This window comes from Lissotriton helveticus, chromosome 3_1 (genome assembly GCF_964261635.1).
Source record: "Lissotriton helveticus chromosome 3_1, aLisHel1.1, whole genome shotgun sequence".
In the NCBI taxonomy this organism is placed as follows: domain Eukaryota; kingdom Metazoa; phylum Chordata; class Amphibia; order Caudata; family Salamandridae; genus Lissotriton; species Lissotriton helveticus.
Genome location: NC_136061.1, coordinates 948,752,738 through 948,770,611, shown reverse-complemented (window position 1 = coordinate 948,770,611; position 17,874 = coordinate 948,752,738). Strand labels below are relative to the sequence as shown.

The following is a 17,874-nucleotide window of genomic DNA, read 5'->3' as shown; positions in this document are numbered from 1 at the left end:
TGCCTCGCAGTGCCCGGTGCAGCTTGGCTCTGCCTCGGAGTCTGCCAAAAGTATGTTATAGTTCCAGCTATCAGTTCAGTCCTCCTTCTGCATTCCTAAGCTACTGAACTGCATCAATAGTTTCCGTCATTGTCTAGCCTACTCGGCTCCACGTTAGAGAAATACTGTATTTAATGGTCATTTAGTATTCTTCATCACGCACTACATGTAGAATAATGCATGGTCCAGTCTTAGAATCAAGTTAGCTTTTCCCCTCATGACTTCTAGTTTATATCAACATGTTCCCTAAACATTAGATACCAGATAGGGTTTAGGTACATGTCGCTCCGACCCTCCAGACTCTAGTCTCTGCTCCTAACACAGAGTTCATAGCCCCCAGCTTCTCCTAGTAACACGTCATTGCTAGTTTTCGCGCACCATTAGGTTAGAGGTCCCGGCTCCTTAGGTAGCCCCCTCCTATGTTTCCGCCCATTCATGACATATTCTGTTACGTTTGCACCACATGTCTATGTATACGCCCAGTTACACCTCTTTTTACTGTTATCTTTCGCGACTGCTACGCGTCATGCCTTTCTGCTCCACCCACTGCTACGCCTACTGCAATGTAATGCTATGTGTTCGCGCTATGTATATATGCCTGTGTTTTGTTATTGAATGTTAGCGCGCTCATCCCAGACCTAGCCCCAGCAGCTGCTGGGCCTCTTTTCCCCTGCTGGGCCCCAGTTGTCCTGCTGGGCCCTGTCATTCTGTTCCTATGCAGGTTGTCCTGATCCTGTCCTTATGCTGTAATAAACCTGCAGAAACTCCTACTACCTCGAATCTTGACTCTTATTTTATTGAGCTATCTGTTATGCTATAAGTCTAGTCAAAAATAGGGTATTATTTATTTATTTACCACACATGCACAATGAGATTTCATTGAAGTCTTGCACCACAACACACAAACTTATGTGCTGCAGATCATTTATTTTATTAGGACACAAGATTACCTACAAAAGGGGAGGTAGGCATCATTTTCTTTACATATCGATATAATGTGAAAGAACTAGTGCATATGTGTCAGAATGAGGGTTGACTCAGTTTGAAGATAAGAAGTAGTTTATTCCATAAAGGATCCCATACATTAAACAAGTCTAAATAGCAGCAAGTCCAGGCTTTAACTGACCCATATAAAATTCTAAAGATAACATTCTCTACAACAACATTTCTAAGCACCTGGCAACAAGAGGAGAGCTTCGGGATGCCACACATCTCCTTTCCTTAAAACAAGCAAAAGAAAACATAAAGAAATATAACAAATTAAAAATGTAACAATTTACAAGTCTATTTTACAAAATCTTTTAAATACCAAGGAGAATGAGAAACTCTTGAAGATTTCTGAATAGTAGGTGAACCATTCTTATGTGAAGATTTCCGAACAGTAAGTGAACCATTCGATGTGAAACTCTAGAAGAGTTATTAAAATGATGAACAAAGTCTTTCCTAACCACCACCACCCTGTTCAAGTTCCAAATGTTATGCTCGGCAGTCTTGACATCATTGTTGAAAATTTTTATAACTTGAATGGGTTTTAAAAATGCCGAAGATTACTTTTTATTACAAGGATTCTTTATGATAACCCAATCACCAACCTTAACCAAAGTCGCTTTGACACATTTTCTAACATCATGACGTCTTTTCCTAGACTCAATTTTCTTGGATTCAGCCCAATTCCATTTACTCCTTTCATTTTCTGCAAATAAATCAGGTTGCATGTCATTAACCCAAGTAGGTGTTACCAGAGTATTTGGACATCTACCTCTAAAGAGTTCAAAAGGGGTTCGTTTTGTAACTGCATGGGGTGATAGCCTGTAAACGTTAACTTTTTTCAAAATTTCAGCACGCCAATCTAAACCTGCAGACTTTGCCATACCAATGGTTTCCTTAATCTCTACTGATGACAGTTAAAGAACCAGAAACACGTGTCTAGAGATCAGCACCATCTGCGCCAACTTTGCAAAAAGTTTTTCTAAAAACAGTATAACATATTTGGTCTCAATTGCACGAGTAATGGCGATTTCAGGCCACCTTGAAAAAAATCAACTAGGACAAATACATACCACTCTGTACCAGAAGAGTGAATGGGACCTAGAATGTCTAATCCTACCTCTTTCCAGTGCGATCCCTTATGCCCATAGGCTGGACCTTAGGTTTTACCACCTTTTCACTTAAAGCACACTCAACACAATCTCTAATCTTACGTTCAATTTGTAAATCCATTCCTGGCCACCAATAAGACAATCTTAATCTTTCTTTTATTTTTGAAACTCCCAAATGTCCTATGTGCTCAAGAGAAATAAGCTCTTCCCAAATAGAAGTGGGAGGAACAAGTCTCATCCCCCTAACAAGAAAACCATTGTGTTCAGAAAGTTGATCTCTAACATGCCAAAACTTTTCCAAATTTCCATTATCTTTGGGTTTAACTGACCAACCAGTATTGATGTTTTCTAAAACACACTTTAAATCCACATCATCATGCAAAGCTTTTTCCCATCTATCTTTATCAATAATAGATTCCTCAATAATACAAACCATCTCTTCATCTTCTTCGTACTCATTTTCATGAACTACATCATCTTTGGGAACAAGGCGAGATAAGGCATCTGCCACTTTGTTTTCCACGCCGGGTAGATATTTAACATCAAAGTTGTAATCCTGTAGCCCTACAACCTATTTCGTGATCCTATTTGACACTGCATCAATACCTTTAGTTTTGAGAATTTCGCACAACGGCTTATGATCAGTCCTGATCTCAAAGAGTCCTCCCTTTTGAGTTTTTTTACTGACCAATAAACAGCAAGTGCTTCTCTCTCCACCACAGAGTACCGTGACTCCGCACCTCTCAAACATCTAGACAAAAATAGTGTAGCTTCCTCCTTGACCACCCTCTTTTTGTTAAAGAACAGCTCCCAGACCTTTAAGTCTCGCATCAGTTATTAAAATAGATTTCTTCTCAGGATCAAAACTACTTAATTTGGGTGCAGAGTTCAACTTTTCTTTAATGATACAAAATTCTTTCTCACATTCCTCATCCGAAACGAACTTACAACCTTTTCTTAGCAAGGCTCTCATATGGACACACAAAGAGGCAAATCCATGAATAAACTTAAGGTGGTACTCTGCCATGCCTAGAAAACTCATCAATTCTTCTTTGTGAGAGAGATCCTTTTCTGTATGGCAACAATTAAACTCCCTTTTGGCAAAATCCCTCCTTCAGAAATAGTGTGACCCAAATAATCAATAGAATCCTTTCTAAATTTGCATTTTTCAATTTTTACTGTCAGCTTAAATTCATTGAGCCTATATAACACATCCAAAACTCTATCATCATGTTCTTTGTTGTCCCTTCCAAAAATCAAAATATCATCTTGGTAGACTCTAACACCCATAAGCCCCTTCAACATATTTTCTAATGCGCTTTGAAAGACCTGTACGGCCGAAACCAAACCAAAGGGGAGTCTAACAAAACGGTAAGTTCCAAAGGGAGTTATGAAAACTGTTAAATCCATTGATTCCTCATCCAATCTAATCTGATGATATGCAGACCTTAGATCAATTGTACTAAAAACTTTAGCCCCTTTCAACAACATTAACATATCTGAAATCTTAGGTAGAGGGTAACGGTCCACAACCACATTTTTATTCAATTCTCTGAGGTCCACACATAGACGTAGCAAGTCATCCGCCTTCTTTGCCGCCACTACCGGACCAAGCCAATGTGTTGCCTCCACCTCCTCAATGATACCATCTCTATTAAGAAGTTCCAATTCATCTCTCACTTGTTCTCTGACAGCAACTGGTATGTTGCGAACTTAACAGCATGTGGGTTTTGCATTATCAGCTAAACGGATGTGGTGAAAACCCAATTTTTCAGAAAAAACATTTGAAAATGTTCTTTTTAACATGTCAGAAACTCATTGTTTGAAACATGATCAATGGTAGAGAGGGACATAGGATTAAAGTGTTCCTTCAATATTATAGATGGTGAGGAATTTGGATCAAGCATTACACCAAGATCTCTTTGGTTAAACCAACTTAAAATACTATCACCTTTCTGTTATATATAAATCTTTGCATTAGTTAATCTGTTTTTGTAGTCAATTAAACCTTGGAAATAACCAAAGAGTTTGATAGGTTCACCACCATATGCAAATGGCCTAATGTCTGGGCGAAAGACTTTAATTTTATCTTTCAAATTTTTCTGATAAAACTCCTTCGAGATGATAGTGATTTTAGCACCGGAGTCAAAAAGAACCTTAGTAGGTTTACCTTCAACATGAATTTCATTTATGGGACAACTCTTACTTTCCTTATTATCGATTGCTTGAATTAGGATTTGACCTCAATCAACCTCTTCTGAACTTTCAAAAGTTTCATCAGGATCATAAAAAATCTCACTAACCTTACCTTTGTACGATTTACCTTTGTAAACAGCAGAGAAATGCCACTTTCTCTTGCATTTACTGCAAATGGCTCTCCAACCTGGGCATTGCCTATCATTTGCAAAGGGATCCATCTTGCCACAACGAAAACATTTTACATTTGAAACACTGAATTTGCTAGAAGGTTCATTATTTGTCACCGTCTTTTCGACTTCTTTATGACTTACACTTTCCTTAGGAGCAGCCTTGAAAATATGAATAGTGTTTTTGTCTTTGCACTCACCATTTTTTTTATGACTTCCACACATTTCAGAGAATGCTCAATTCTTTTAGCAATTGTAATAACATCCTCTAAAGTCGGTTCATCCTTCTGCCATAATTCCCCTCTAATATGTTCAATACTGCAACCTAACATGAATTGATCTCTTATCCTCTCATCTACAGAGGCATCAAATTTACAAGAAGAAGCTAACTTCCTGAGAGAAGTTTCATAGTTATCAATACTTTCTTCTTCCAATTGTGTTCTATGACTAAAATGGTACCTCTCTAAGATGGTACTAACCTTGGGCAGATAATGTTTATCCAATTTGCCTATAAACATTTCATATTCATTCAAATCACGATCTTCAAGGTCAGGAAGATGGTCAAAGACTTGCTGACCTTCTGACCCTAAGCAGTGTAGTAATAAATCAGTTTTCCTCTCTGCACTCATACCCTTGCGTATCTTTCGAACACTTTCCTCCATTTTTGCCATTTAATAGGTGGATCCCTAGGCGAGGATAAAAAGAATGGAGGTGCAGTTACGTTTTGCATGTTTTGTTAAATGCCACCAGCAAACCTAAAATTGATTTTCGGAACAAAACAGTTGTGAGTCAGAAGTGAGTTAGAAAAATAATAACAGATTTTAAACTACTGATATTAAAATAGTAAACCTTTTGAGTACAGAAGAATGTGAAACTTACTGTAACATGCAGTACAAAAATATATAGTGTGCGTTCCACTGTAGTATTGCAAATGTTCTCCACAAATGTGTGTGGCACTGTAAAAGACCAATCATTCACCAATAGTGTGCATGCCATTGTTGTAAAACGCAGATTACAGGAAACAATAGTGTTTGTATCACTGATGCAATACACGGCAAACTGAACTTTAATGCTAAGAAAACACCAACGGTAAAATTAAGCATGAACGCTCAATTAATTCATAAGTCGAAGGCATTTTAAAGATGTGCCACGTTGCCGAGGATTTGTTGTTCCACGTTGCCAGGGGTTTCAAAATGGAACTCACGCAGACGTCGAGAGACGCGATGACATCACGCGTCAAGCGTCAACGTAGACGTAGGAAGACGGGATGACCTCGGCTGCCATGGATCTCGTCTTCAAGATTCCGAGCACTCAGAAAGAATGCAGGCTCCCAGGAATCCAGCTCGAGTACACACAAGGCAACTTTAAAAGTAAGCAGAGACTTCAAAGTATGCGTTGCGATCGGAAATCTAAAAATGCCTCAAAGAAACGGCTCGAAAGGAAACGTAGTAACTCTGCCTATGGAGAATTAGAAATTAAAGCATTTCCGGCAAAGTTAACGTAATTCCAAACTTTTCGAGATAACAAAGCGTATATTTTAATGTTAAGGCTAGGTTCATAGATCCACCTCATCCACAGGTCAAAATGAAATTTAAACATGAAGAATTCCAATTCCAAATGTTGAGATTAAGGAAAATTTCTCTCTTAGAAATTAGACTCAAAATAGTACAGTACCTCCTTTCCTGAAGAAAGTAGAAAGACATTTTTTTTCTCTTTTGAACACAAAGAAAATATTGTTGAGATCCTTTTATCCCATCTCCTGTCGCCAAATGTAAGAATGAGGGTTGACTCAGTTTGAAGATAAGAAATAGTTTATTCCATAAAGGATCCCATCCATTAAACAGGTATCAACAGCAACAAGTCTAGGCTTCAACTGACCCATATAAAATTCTAAAGATAACATTCTCCACAACAACATTCCTAAGCACCTGGCAACAAGAGGAGAGCTTCAGGATGCCACAATATACCAGTACAGAGATGCAAAACAGTAACATATTCACAACGCATCCATTTCCAATTCATAAAGCGTGGGATTTTCAAAGTGTTTCGTCACCAGGCCCTTTATTTCTTTTGGGTGAGGGACAGGCCAGAATGCAGGTATAGCTGTTGCAGATCTCTAACTCAGTGTCTGTAGAGGATTCTCCCGTATTTTTGAGAAGGCTGCAACATAAAAGAGAAAGAGTAAGGAAGCAATAATGTATTGCTTGGTTCAGAATAGCTTTTATAATCGCTTGAGCTTTGCTGGACTTTTTCCGCATTGTCCCCAGCAATGAGAGTGAACCTGTGCCCCCACAAGTAACAATGCACAGGCATACACACATTCCAAATACTTGGGAATCATTGGTGTTAGATTTGGGGGTCTCTGGTTGGCACAGGTATGCACTTGTGACAAACAGGAACCCTCTCCTCTAGTCAGGGCAAGGGACTTACTCCTAAAAATAACCACTGCTCACCCTCTAGGTAGTGTGGATCGAGCAGACCAGGCTAATCTTCAGGGCGTTTAGTTAGTTAAGCATTTATGACCACACACAGTAATATAGCAATACCACAAATGGACACCAGGCGTAGTTATATAAAAATAGGTGTACTTTATGTAAATATATACTTCTTAGGCAGGCTTAAAATACAAGACCACAATAACGATTTTAAAATAAGGCCCCATTACTTTTGTAAAAGGAGTTCTTTAAAACAAGCTTAGCTCTTGAGTTTGGTGTGCTTCGTGCACCCTGTGCGACTTGTGCGGCATTTGGAACGGAGTCTTTAAACACAGGCAATGCCACAACGTTGCGACCCCGCGGTCCGATGCTCACATGGACTCAATACGAGTCGTACAGTACCTTGCGGTTCATAACTGGTGCCCTGTGGGATGCGTGGGCAGGTGAAGGCAGGTCCGGACGTATCGGCGGCTTCCCTGTTGGAGTCCGGTTCGCACAGGCGTAGGGGCGGAACTCCGGGATGCGAGGCGGATGGTCGGTGCGCTGATCTTTAGATGTACGGTGTACGAACCGTTCCTTCGGGTCTGCTGGGGTGCTGTGATTCAAATGCGGGCAGGCGCGGCACAGGGCTCTCAGTACGCAGCATACAGAGAGGCTTACAGCGTGTGGCGCGGACCAGCGGGTCTCAAGGGTGCGGAGCGGGGCGGCTGGGTACGTCTCGAACGTACACACCATCCGGGGTTCGAGGCAGCACTTGGATTGAATTCCGGCGGGAGGGGTGAGATGCGCACAGCGCGCTCCAAGTGGGCGAGGTGAACGGAGTGCGGGCGGCCCAGCGAGGCATAGGGAGAGCAGCTCGAACTCGAGCGGGGCTCTCACAAGGCAGGGGCGGCCAGGCACCAAACGTCACAGCCCAAGGAGGGGGCGAGGCACATTAAAGGTCACGGCTCCGGCGAGGAGGGAACACAGTAGACCAGCAGCAGACAGCGAAGGCAGGATGAGCCCAATTTTCCTGGGACTCAGTTCAGGGGGCAAGCTCGCTTCCAAGCCCTTGGAGATCATTTCTCTGAAGCACAAGTCTTTTTGTAGAAAAGTAGCAAGTCTTTTGGAAAGAGTTTCTTCTCCTTTGGCAACAAGGCAACCACTGAAGGCCAGTCCCCAGGAGAGGGACAGTCTTCCTCCTTCAGCTTTCCCGGTTTCTTCTCCTCAGGCAGAGGGTTCTTCTTGGTTCAAAGCAGGATCTGATTTCTTAGGAGCAGGGCTCCTACATTTATACCACAAATCCTTTGTTCTTGCAGGCCAGGGGGGCCTTTGCCTAATCCAGTCCAGGCACTGAGCACTTTGTTTTGGGCAGCTCTGGCTTTTCTTTCAGTGAGCAGGGCAGGGACATCAGACGCTCCCCAGGGGGCGGAGCCGCCATTGAGGTGGCAGGACACAGCCCTATTCAGAGTCAAGGGGCACTCCCCCCACCCATCCTGGTGTAATCCCTCTATTCACCACCTGTCAGCCTCAGCCCTGTCACTCACAGAAACCAGACAGGAGATACACATCCTAGCAGAGGCGGGCTGAAATGGTTAGGCAAGCAAATACTAACTTTCTAAAAGTAGTATTTGCAAACACAGGATATTAAAATAAACTTTACTAAAAGATGCATTGTATTATTCTGAGTTCAGGCATACTAAACTTGACTTTCTACCATGCTCTCTGAGTCTGTTAGTATTATAGAGTGTAATAATTCCAGCAGCCCATTCTGTCCTATGGAGAGCAGGTAGCCTTACAATAGTGAAAAATGAAAATGGCTGTAATTTACTATTAGGACATGCCACACACATCAGGGCTTGTCCTACCTTACAATGCACCCTGCCCTTGGGCCTACCATAGGGGTGACTCACATGAAGTAAAGGGATGGTTTAGGGGCTGGCAAGTGGGTGCACTTGCCCAGCCAGCATGACAGTACCAGACTTTCTGCAATGGCAGACCTTAGACACCTTTTACTAGGCCGCTTCTGTGGGTGGCACAACCAGTGCTGCATGCCCACCAGCAGCATTTGTATTTGCAAGCCCTGGCACTCCTGGTGCACTTTACTGGGGACTGAGAGTAAACCAAATAAGCCAATCATGGAAAACAAATAATGTATACACTTTTCATAGGGAGCGCTTGCACTGTGGCACTGATTGGCAGTGGCACAGTGCCCTGAGCAGCTAACACCAGCAAAACACATGAGGCACATCAGCAAAAAGTGGAAGGGAGACTCACGCCAAGGTGCCAGGTCTAACACGTGTCCCCTCCAGCTGAAATGTGGGGAGTACTACCCTACCCAAGGGAGTTCGTCATCACTAAGGCGGAAAAATCTGGACAGACCGTCAGCATTGGTGTGATTTGTGCCAGGGCGATGTTCCACCGTGAAGTCTATACCCTGTAGGGAAATGGACCACCTCAACAGCTTTGGGTTCTCACCCCTCATTTGCATCAACCATCTGAGGGGCCTGTGGTCTGTCTGAACCCGGAAGTGAGACCCAAACAAGTAAGGTCTTAGCTTCTTCAGTGCCCAGACCACAGCAAATGCTTCTCTCTCAATTGCACTCCACCTCTGTTCCCGTGGAAATAACCTCCTAATGATGAAGGCTACAGGTTGGTCCCAGCCCTCCTCAGTCATCTGTGAGAGAACAGCCCCTACACCATGCTCTGAAGCGTCTGTTTGCACTAGGAATTCTTTGGAGAAGTCAGGAGCCAGGAGCACGGGCGCCGTGCACATGGCAGTCTTCAGGGTGTCAAAAGCTTTCTGAAAGGTGTCAGTCCAGATCGCTTTCCGGGGCTGCTTCTTAGAAGTCAGCTCTGTCAAGGGTACAACAATGTTGCCATACCCCTTAAAAAACCTCCTGTAGTACCCAGTGAGTCCTAGAAAGGCCATCACCTCTGTCTGGGTCTTTGGGGGCTCCCAAGCCAGGATGGTTTCAATATTGGGTTGGAGAGGCGCCACCTGGCCGCTCCCCACTAGGTGTCCCAAGTACACCACGGAACCCTGCCCGATCTGGCAATTACTCGCCTTGATCGTGAGGCCTGCCTTGCGCAGTGCCATCAACACTTCCCAGAGGTGGTGCAGATGTTCTTCCCATGTGACACTACACACTGCTATGTCATCCAGGTAGGCAGCACTGAATTCCTCCAGCCCAACCAACACCTGGTTGACCAACCTCTGGAAGGTGGCAGGGGCATTCTTCATCCCAAATGGCATAACCCGGAACTGGAAATGCCCATCTGGTGTGGAGAATGCTGACCTCTCCTTGGCCCCATCAGTCAAGGCGATCTGCCGGTACCCAGACGTTAAATCAAACTTGCTGAGGTACCGTGCAGCCCCTAACCGATCAATGAGCTCATCAGCTGTGGGGATGGAGTGCGCGTCAGTCTTGGTGACTGAATTGAGTCCTCTGTAGTCCACACAGAACCGGAGTTCGGGTGTGGCACCCGGCGCTGCAGCCTTCGGGACCAAGACCACTGGGCTGGCCCAAGGGCTGCTGGAGGACTCAATCACCTCAAGAGCAAGCATCTTTGAGACCTCCTCTTTGATGCAGGCTCTGACCCTGTAAGCCTTGTGCGTCACAGGTGAACTATCCGCTGTATCCACATCTTGGATGCACCAATCAGTGTTACTAGGGAACAGGGAAAACAGGTCAGAGAACTGTCCCAGCAACTGGCGGCAGTCATTCTGTTGTTCAGGGATCAGGGCAGGTGAGAAGTTAACTCCATCCACTGACCCATCTTTCTCTGTGGCTACCAGGAGGTCAGGAAGAGGCTCTGTCTCCTCCTCCATTCCATCATCTGTTGCCAAGAGCATGCCCACTTCGGACCTCTCCAAGTGGGGCTTAAGGCGGTTGACATGTAAGACCCTCAAGGGGTTCCTGGGAGACTGCAAGTCCACCAAGTAGGTGACAGGACTCTGGCACTCCACAACCTCAAAGCGGTCTGTCCACTTATCCTGAAGTAAACAAGGCTCCACTGGGGCCAAGACCCACACCTTCTGACCAGGCTGAAGCTCAACCAGAGTGGCATTCTGGTCATACCACCGCTTCATTTCCTCCTGGCTGGCTTCCAGGTTTGCCTCAGCAAGTTTCCTGAAACACCTAGTCTGGCTCCTAAAGGCCAGCATGTAGCTATATACATTCTGGGGAGGTTTCCTGGGAGATTGCTCCCAGCCTTCTTTCACCAGACTTAGAGGTCCTCTCACTGGGTGGCCATACAGGAGCTCAAAGGGACTCAACCCCAGGGACTTATGTGGCACCTCACGGTATGCCAAGAGAAGGCATGGTAAGAGGACGTCCCACTTAAGCCTCATGGGTTCCTCAAGACCCATAATCATGCCTTTTAGGGTTCGGTTGAATCTCTTAACCAACCCATTGCCTTGGGGGTGTTAAGGTGTGGTGAATTTGTAGGTTACACCACACTCTTGCCAAAGGGATTTCATATATTTCTATATGAAATTGGTGCCCCTGTCAGACACCACCTCTAGAGGGAATCCCACTCTGGAGAAAATTCCCATCAGTGCCCGTCCAACCACAGGGGCCGTCACTGTCCTCAGAGGGATGGCTTCAGGGTACCGGGTGGCATGATCCACCAGGACCAGGATAAACCTGGCTGTCCTAGGGTCCAGTGGCCCCACAATGTCAATTCGCACTCGCTGGAATGGGGTACTGACTACAGGGAAAGGCTGGAGAGGAGCCTTTTGCTTTCTCCCACTCTTACCACTTGCCTGGCAAGTCTGGCAGGTCCTACAGTGAGGATCTGAGTTCCTGTGCATTTGAAGCCAATAGAAGTGGGTGACAAGCCTTTCATAGGTCTTGTCCTGCCCCAAATGCCCTGCTAATGGCACATCGTGAGCCAGCCCCAGTAGGAAGGCTCTGAACTTCTGGGGTACCACCAGAGCACGGGCTGACCCAGGCTCAGCAAACTTAGGCTCTGAATACAGGAGGTCATTCTCCCAGTAAATGAAATATGTACCGGACTGATCACCCTTGGCCTGGTCTGCAGCCTGCTGCCGCACACCCACGAGAGAAGGGCATTCTTTCTGCTCCCTGCAGAATTCCTCCCTGGAGGGGCCTCCTTCCTGCTGCCAATGGGTCAGCTCAGGCAGGTCCCCCAGTTCAGCTATCTGTTCCCCGGTAGGCTCCAGGGCATCCCCTTCAAGGTCTGCTTCCTCCTGGGCCGTGGGAACTTCAGGGGCCGGTTTCCCGCGCATCCCACGCCTTCTTCCTGAGGCCTCTCCCTCAGGCTCCAGGACCTCTTGAGCACCCCTACTGGCTGCCATTGACCTGGTGGTCACGCACGCACAGTCAGGTAAACCCACCATCTTCAGGTGAGTTGTCTTCTCCACCTTTTCCCAAGGGGAGCTTTCCAAGTCATTCCCTAGCAAACAGTCTACAGGCATGGAAGTTCTCACAGCAACCTGCAGAGTACCAGAGAGCACCCCCACTCAAAGGGAACCTGAGCCATTGGACACTGACTCTCAGAGTTGTCAGCATTGACAACCCGGCAGTATGCATGAGGTACAATCTGCTCTTGAGACACCAGGTGCTGCCGGACTGCAGTCACACTGGCTCCTGTGTCTCTAAGAGCCTCCACCTTCTTTCCATTGATGGTCACCACCTGCCCATATTTCTTAGTGTTTGTGGGCAGGTAGTTCTCATCGACCATCGCACTGTCTCTTAAAGAGACCAAGGTCATCTGAACGGGGTCCCACCCACCTTGGACTTCTACCTCCTCCTCAAAGGCTACACTAGCCGTCTGCCAGGGCGGAGCACCAGTGGGTGCTGGTTTACAAAACAGGCGACACTTAAGATCATTGGCAAAATGATCCAGTTCACCACACTTGTAACATTTTATGGGCCCTCTTTGAACAGGGGTACCTGTCGGTTTCTGGGGTGGGGGAGGCTGAGAACCTTTCCCTTGGTTCCCTTGGGGACTACTTGGGGGCCTCTTCTGAAACTCCCTCTGTTTACCCTTGTCCCTCCCACACTTCTGCTGGGGACCCTGCCCACCCCTGGCGGAATCCCCCACTTGACCCTTGTGGACCCTGGTGCTGAGCCAGCGGTCTACCTCCTCAGCAAGCTTCCTAGGGTTAGTCAGCTTGCTATCAATCAGGTGCTGGCGTAGCTCAGGAAAACAATTACTAGACAAGTGGTCCCATGCCATTAAATCAAGAAGTCCTTGAAAATCATTCACTTTGCTACCCTTCACCCAACCATCCAGTGCTCTGCAGAAAAATGTTACACACTCAACATAGGTACCCCAGGAATCCTTGTACACCCCCTGAACCTCTATCTATATAATTCAGGATTTAACCCATACCTAGTCATCAAAGCTTTCTTCATGTGGGGATAGGAGTTATAAACTTCAGAGGGCAAATCTAGCAGTGTGTCCCGCCCCTCGCTAAGGAACCGTCCCCACAACCCCGCTCCCCAATTTCTCTCAGGGACCCGGTGGGAGGACATGGTCATTTTTAAAATACTCCTTCACCACATCTTTTGGCATGTACACCCTTGACTCTACCTGCACTGGCGATGCGCTGCCAACAGAGGGAGTATTTTCCATACTTTTGGCTTTCAGCTCCAACTCCCTCAATTTCATCTCATGTTCCAATTGGATCTTTTTCTCTTCGATTGCCAATCTTTGTTTTTCCATTGTCATCTGCCCATTAGTTCAAGTTCAAGTTCAAGTACTTTATTCGGTTAATTGACAATAACCATAAAAGCATACAACATGAAATTTCATTTACAAAGAAGTTTTACACATAATGCCCTATATAAAACAGTTTTCCACTCAAAAAGATAGTTAAAATTCCTCCGTACATTTCATTTACAAAGAAATATTACACATAATTCCATATATAAATCAGTTTTCCACACAAAAAGACATTTAAAATTCATCCATGCAGATTAATTTCCGCAATTTAAATACTTGTTTTAACAATTCTGAGACCGATGCAACGGTTAAAACTGTATCTAATCTCTATAATTCTAAAAACGCTGAGCGACATCGATTTAAATTAATTTCCTTAAGAATTGGGATAATAAATTTCCTGCGAGGCAATGTATAAAATTTACAGAAAAATAATACATTTATATCAGACTGGGCTAAGGAATCATCACATGGGCACATGGTTAAATCTTGGGACCAAGAATTAATTTCAGGGAAAGTCAAAAGTCTAAAAACAATATTTAATCTAAAACGCGTCAGGACAAACCTCTCATAATTAGTCATATATAAGGTTAGGTATGGCTGCAGTTTGTCCCTGAATAATATCAGTTGGTGTAAAGAGACCGTCTTTTTCTTTACTTCTTCCTTTGCTCTTTTCTCTCGAAGATGTTCCATACAGAGTTTTTTCAATACTTTTCTGGGTATATTAACCATTTTGAGTGGATCGTCATAATATTGTTGGCAATCAATTTCAACAAGGAAATATTTAACATAATCAAGCCACTTGATCCTACTCACTTTTTCTAGCTTTAAAACATCCCAAAGAATAGCACAATTCAAGAGACACTCATTTGTTGTCCATACCCTGTGCCACAAAAGGATGGGCTGGACTCTAATTGTGTCTGTAATATACGGCTGGCCGAGTTCTGCATGACAAATATAAGTCGCGAAACTCGCGACACTATCAGGAAGAGTTAAAATGTGTCTCAAAAACATATTTTCGGCCAATTGGATTGTTTTTATGCTGGCATATCCCCAGAGACTTGATCCATAAAGTACAACTGATATACAAGTAGCATTATAAATAGTTAAGATTTCCCTGATCGTTTTTTTCCCCATTTTTTAAATACATTTTTTTAAAGCCATTCTTGTTTTTAAGAACAAAAGTGTTCTCACTTTTACCGCACTTGCCCATGTGCCAGTCTCATGGAACAGGATACCTAAATAAGGGAAGTTGGGGGTAGAATCCAAGGGGATATTATTTATATAAATCTTTTTTCTTCGTTGCTTACCACCTGCACCGCAGTTCATGGAGAATGTTTTTGTACAAATAATTTTTAGATCCAGGTTTGACATAAAATTATCAAAGGATGTTGTCAGGTTCTGTAGGGCCAGGGGCGTCCGTGCCATTAATACAGCATCATCCGCATACAGGAGTGCAGGGATAGATCTCTTACCAACCATAGGCATATCCCTGCACTCCTGCAGCAGATGCTGCTCAAGGCCATTTATATAAATCAGGAATAGAAAAGGGGCCAGAACGTACCCTTGTCGCACCCCACGACCTATCCCAAAGGATCTAGAACATTCTCCACCCTTCCCATAGCGGACAGATGCTGTGGCCCCCGAGTATAAGTCCCTTAGAAAGCAGATAATAGTTTCTTCCACCCCTAACCTTTCTAGTAATGCCCAAAGTTTACTATGGGACACACAGTCAAATGCCGATGTGAGATCGACAAACGTAAAATATAAATGTTCCCCCGTGCTCTAGTATATTTTTGGTGCAAAATAAATACATTTAACCCTTGTTCTACTGTTCCTATACCCTTCTGAAAGCCGTATTGCAGGTCACTTATTATCCCATTTTCTTCTGCCCAGTTCTGAAGTCTCGCTAAAATAATTAATTCTACCAAGGATCTTTATGGACGAATCTAAAAGGGTAATGGGTCGATAACATGCACAATTTTGCCTATCTCCCTTTTTAAATATTGGCACAATTACAGAGGTAAACCAAGAGGGATTTAGACCCCTCGCAAGAGCAGCATTAAAAAATTGTACCAACATTGACCCCCAAATCTCACTATTATCTTTGAACAGGTCCGCTGGGATCCCATCTGGGCCTGCGGCTTTTCCGCCATTAGTTAATTTCAGACTCTCCATGACTTCTTCCAGGGTTATGATCAATTTCAAATCCAGTGCCCTTTTTTCCCTAGATATATCAGGCAATAATTGGGGTATTCCATATGGGCAGCTATAAAGTTTGGAGAAATGGTCAACCCATTCGTCCTCAGCAATCGCTATTTCTATGCGTGGTTTGGTATTGTCATAAAGGAAGGGGGCATTTACTGCCTTCCAAAACGCAGATGAATCATTAGATAGCGACGCTTCACAAAGGGCATCCCAGGCCTCCCTTTTTATAGCATTTTTCCTGTTTTTCAGTGCCTCATTAAATGTTTTCCTTAAACCTCTCACCAATAACAGGTCTCGAGGAATCCCATGTAGTGCATTTTTGAGGTCGGAGAGTGCCTTAGTGCATGAAGTATCAAACCATCTCCTATTACCTTTACCCCGATTCTTAAACTCAACCCACAAACTATCCCTGATAGTAGATGCTATGTGGTTAAAATGTTCAATAATACAGTCACTGTCTGTGTGCTCATCCAGACAGATCATAAAACTTTCTAGACATTCCTTCACCAATTTCTGTATACATTTTTCTGGGGCCAACTTACTCCATTTAATTGTGTAACCGTTTTGCCTCCCAAGTATCAAATCAGGGGCTGTCTGGCGAGAGGACCCTTCACCATCTAACTCCTGAAATGGATTTTCGATCTCTAATGTTAGCGGCCGATGGTCGCTCAACGGCAAATCAAGGGTCTTAGATCTTATAATCTGGCGACCATATCTATTCACAGATATAATGAAATAAATACCAGACAGTGCTCCCCTACCAATAAATGTCGGGAAAAAAGGGGATGATATTTGGGCAATTTCATTTGCATATCCCAAATCATAAGTAAACAATATTTCATTTAAAAGGTCCCCACACATGGAATGTTCAAAATGGGTAAGGCTAATGTCTTGTTCTAACATAAGGCCACAAATACCTTGTTGACCCCTTTTACAGAGAGTACAGTTAAAATCCCCCCCAAACGATTATTACTTCTTTCTTAGTGGCATCTATTTCATGTTTTAGATCATCCCTCAACGTTTTTATAGTGATAACAATATCGCTATTCGGGATGTTATTATAAAAATGTATTATAATAAAACTAACCACCTTTTTAACATCAATCTTTACCAGCTGGTAGAAGCTACTTTTTGATAGTAATTGTACTCTCTCATACTTAAGCTGGTTAGAAAGGTGCATGCTCAGACCACCCTTAGGTCTCCCATGCGTTCCCCCCAGTGCCGGTGTAAAGAGGGTTTTATAACCATTAATATGAAATGGCTCTATCAGCCAGGTTTCCTGTAGGGCCAGGATGTCATATCTATTTACTACATTTTCCCAGATAGGGTTTTTGATTTTCGATTTTAATCCTGCCAAGTTCCAGAACATAACGTTACAGAATTCCTTTTTATCAGTAGTACTATTAGTAATTGGGGGCAAGATAACACTGTCTATTGGGTCAGCCCTAAGCGCATCACCCCTTTTACTCCTTTCGACCTGACATCCGGATCTTCCACAGTCTTCCTGCAGCATTTCTTTAACATTACTAATATTCATTATACGTTCCCCTTCAATAATGCTAAGACTCTTTGGGGGCAGGGAATCTACACAATTTGGGACTACCTTCCCTTCACTCAGCACAACTTCTTCAATATTCTGTTTAATTATCTCATTAACCTGTTTAATGGATTGCATACTAATAACAGGATTTTCCCTAGGAAGTCAGTCCACCAATTCAAGGCCAGAGAGTAAGTCAAACCGATTGTGTATTGGTATATTATAACTGCCTGTACAAAACCTGCACTACCTCCGAAATGGTTATTTCCTAATTGAGGTCTTACAGATGGCAGGTATGGTGCTCTCGGGTAGAAGTCACCTAATTCTCAAGTAACTATAGGGCCATCTCCTATTTGGGGTTCCCAGCTTCGGAGGTAAGGGATAACATGTTTATCCCGGAAGTTTACTATAACCAAGTCTCCCGCTATGTCCTTTGGCATATGTCCCAACCACCCCACCCTTCTGACATTCAAAATTTTCCCATTAATGTTAGCTGGGAGAGGTCTATTTTTGCTTAA

The 17,874-nt window shown here is 43.9% G+C and overlaps 1 protein-coding gene across 1 annotated transcript in view; it reads right to left on the bottom strand.

Annotated features, from left to right (window-relative positions):
- Positions 1-6,044: 6,044 nt before the first annotated feature.
- LOC144824186 (putative methyltransferase DDB_G0268948) overlaps positions 6,045-17,874 on the bottom strand; it is an 876,195-nt gene continuing 864,365 nt past the window's right edge. Inside the window, exon 8 of the mRNA XM_078683342.1 lies at positions 6,045-6,664. Coding sequence (XP_078539468.1) covers positions 6,541-6,664 — 124 coding nt within the window. The 3' untranslated portion in view covers positions 6,045-6,540. The remainder of the gene's footprint in view (positions 6,665-17,874) is intronic.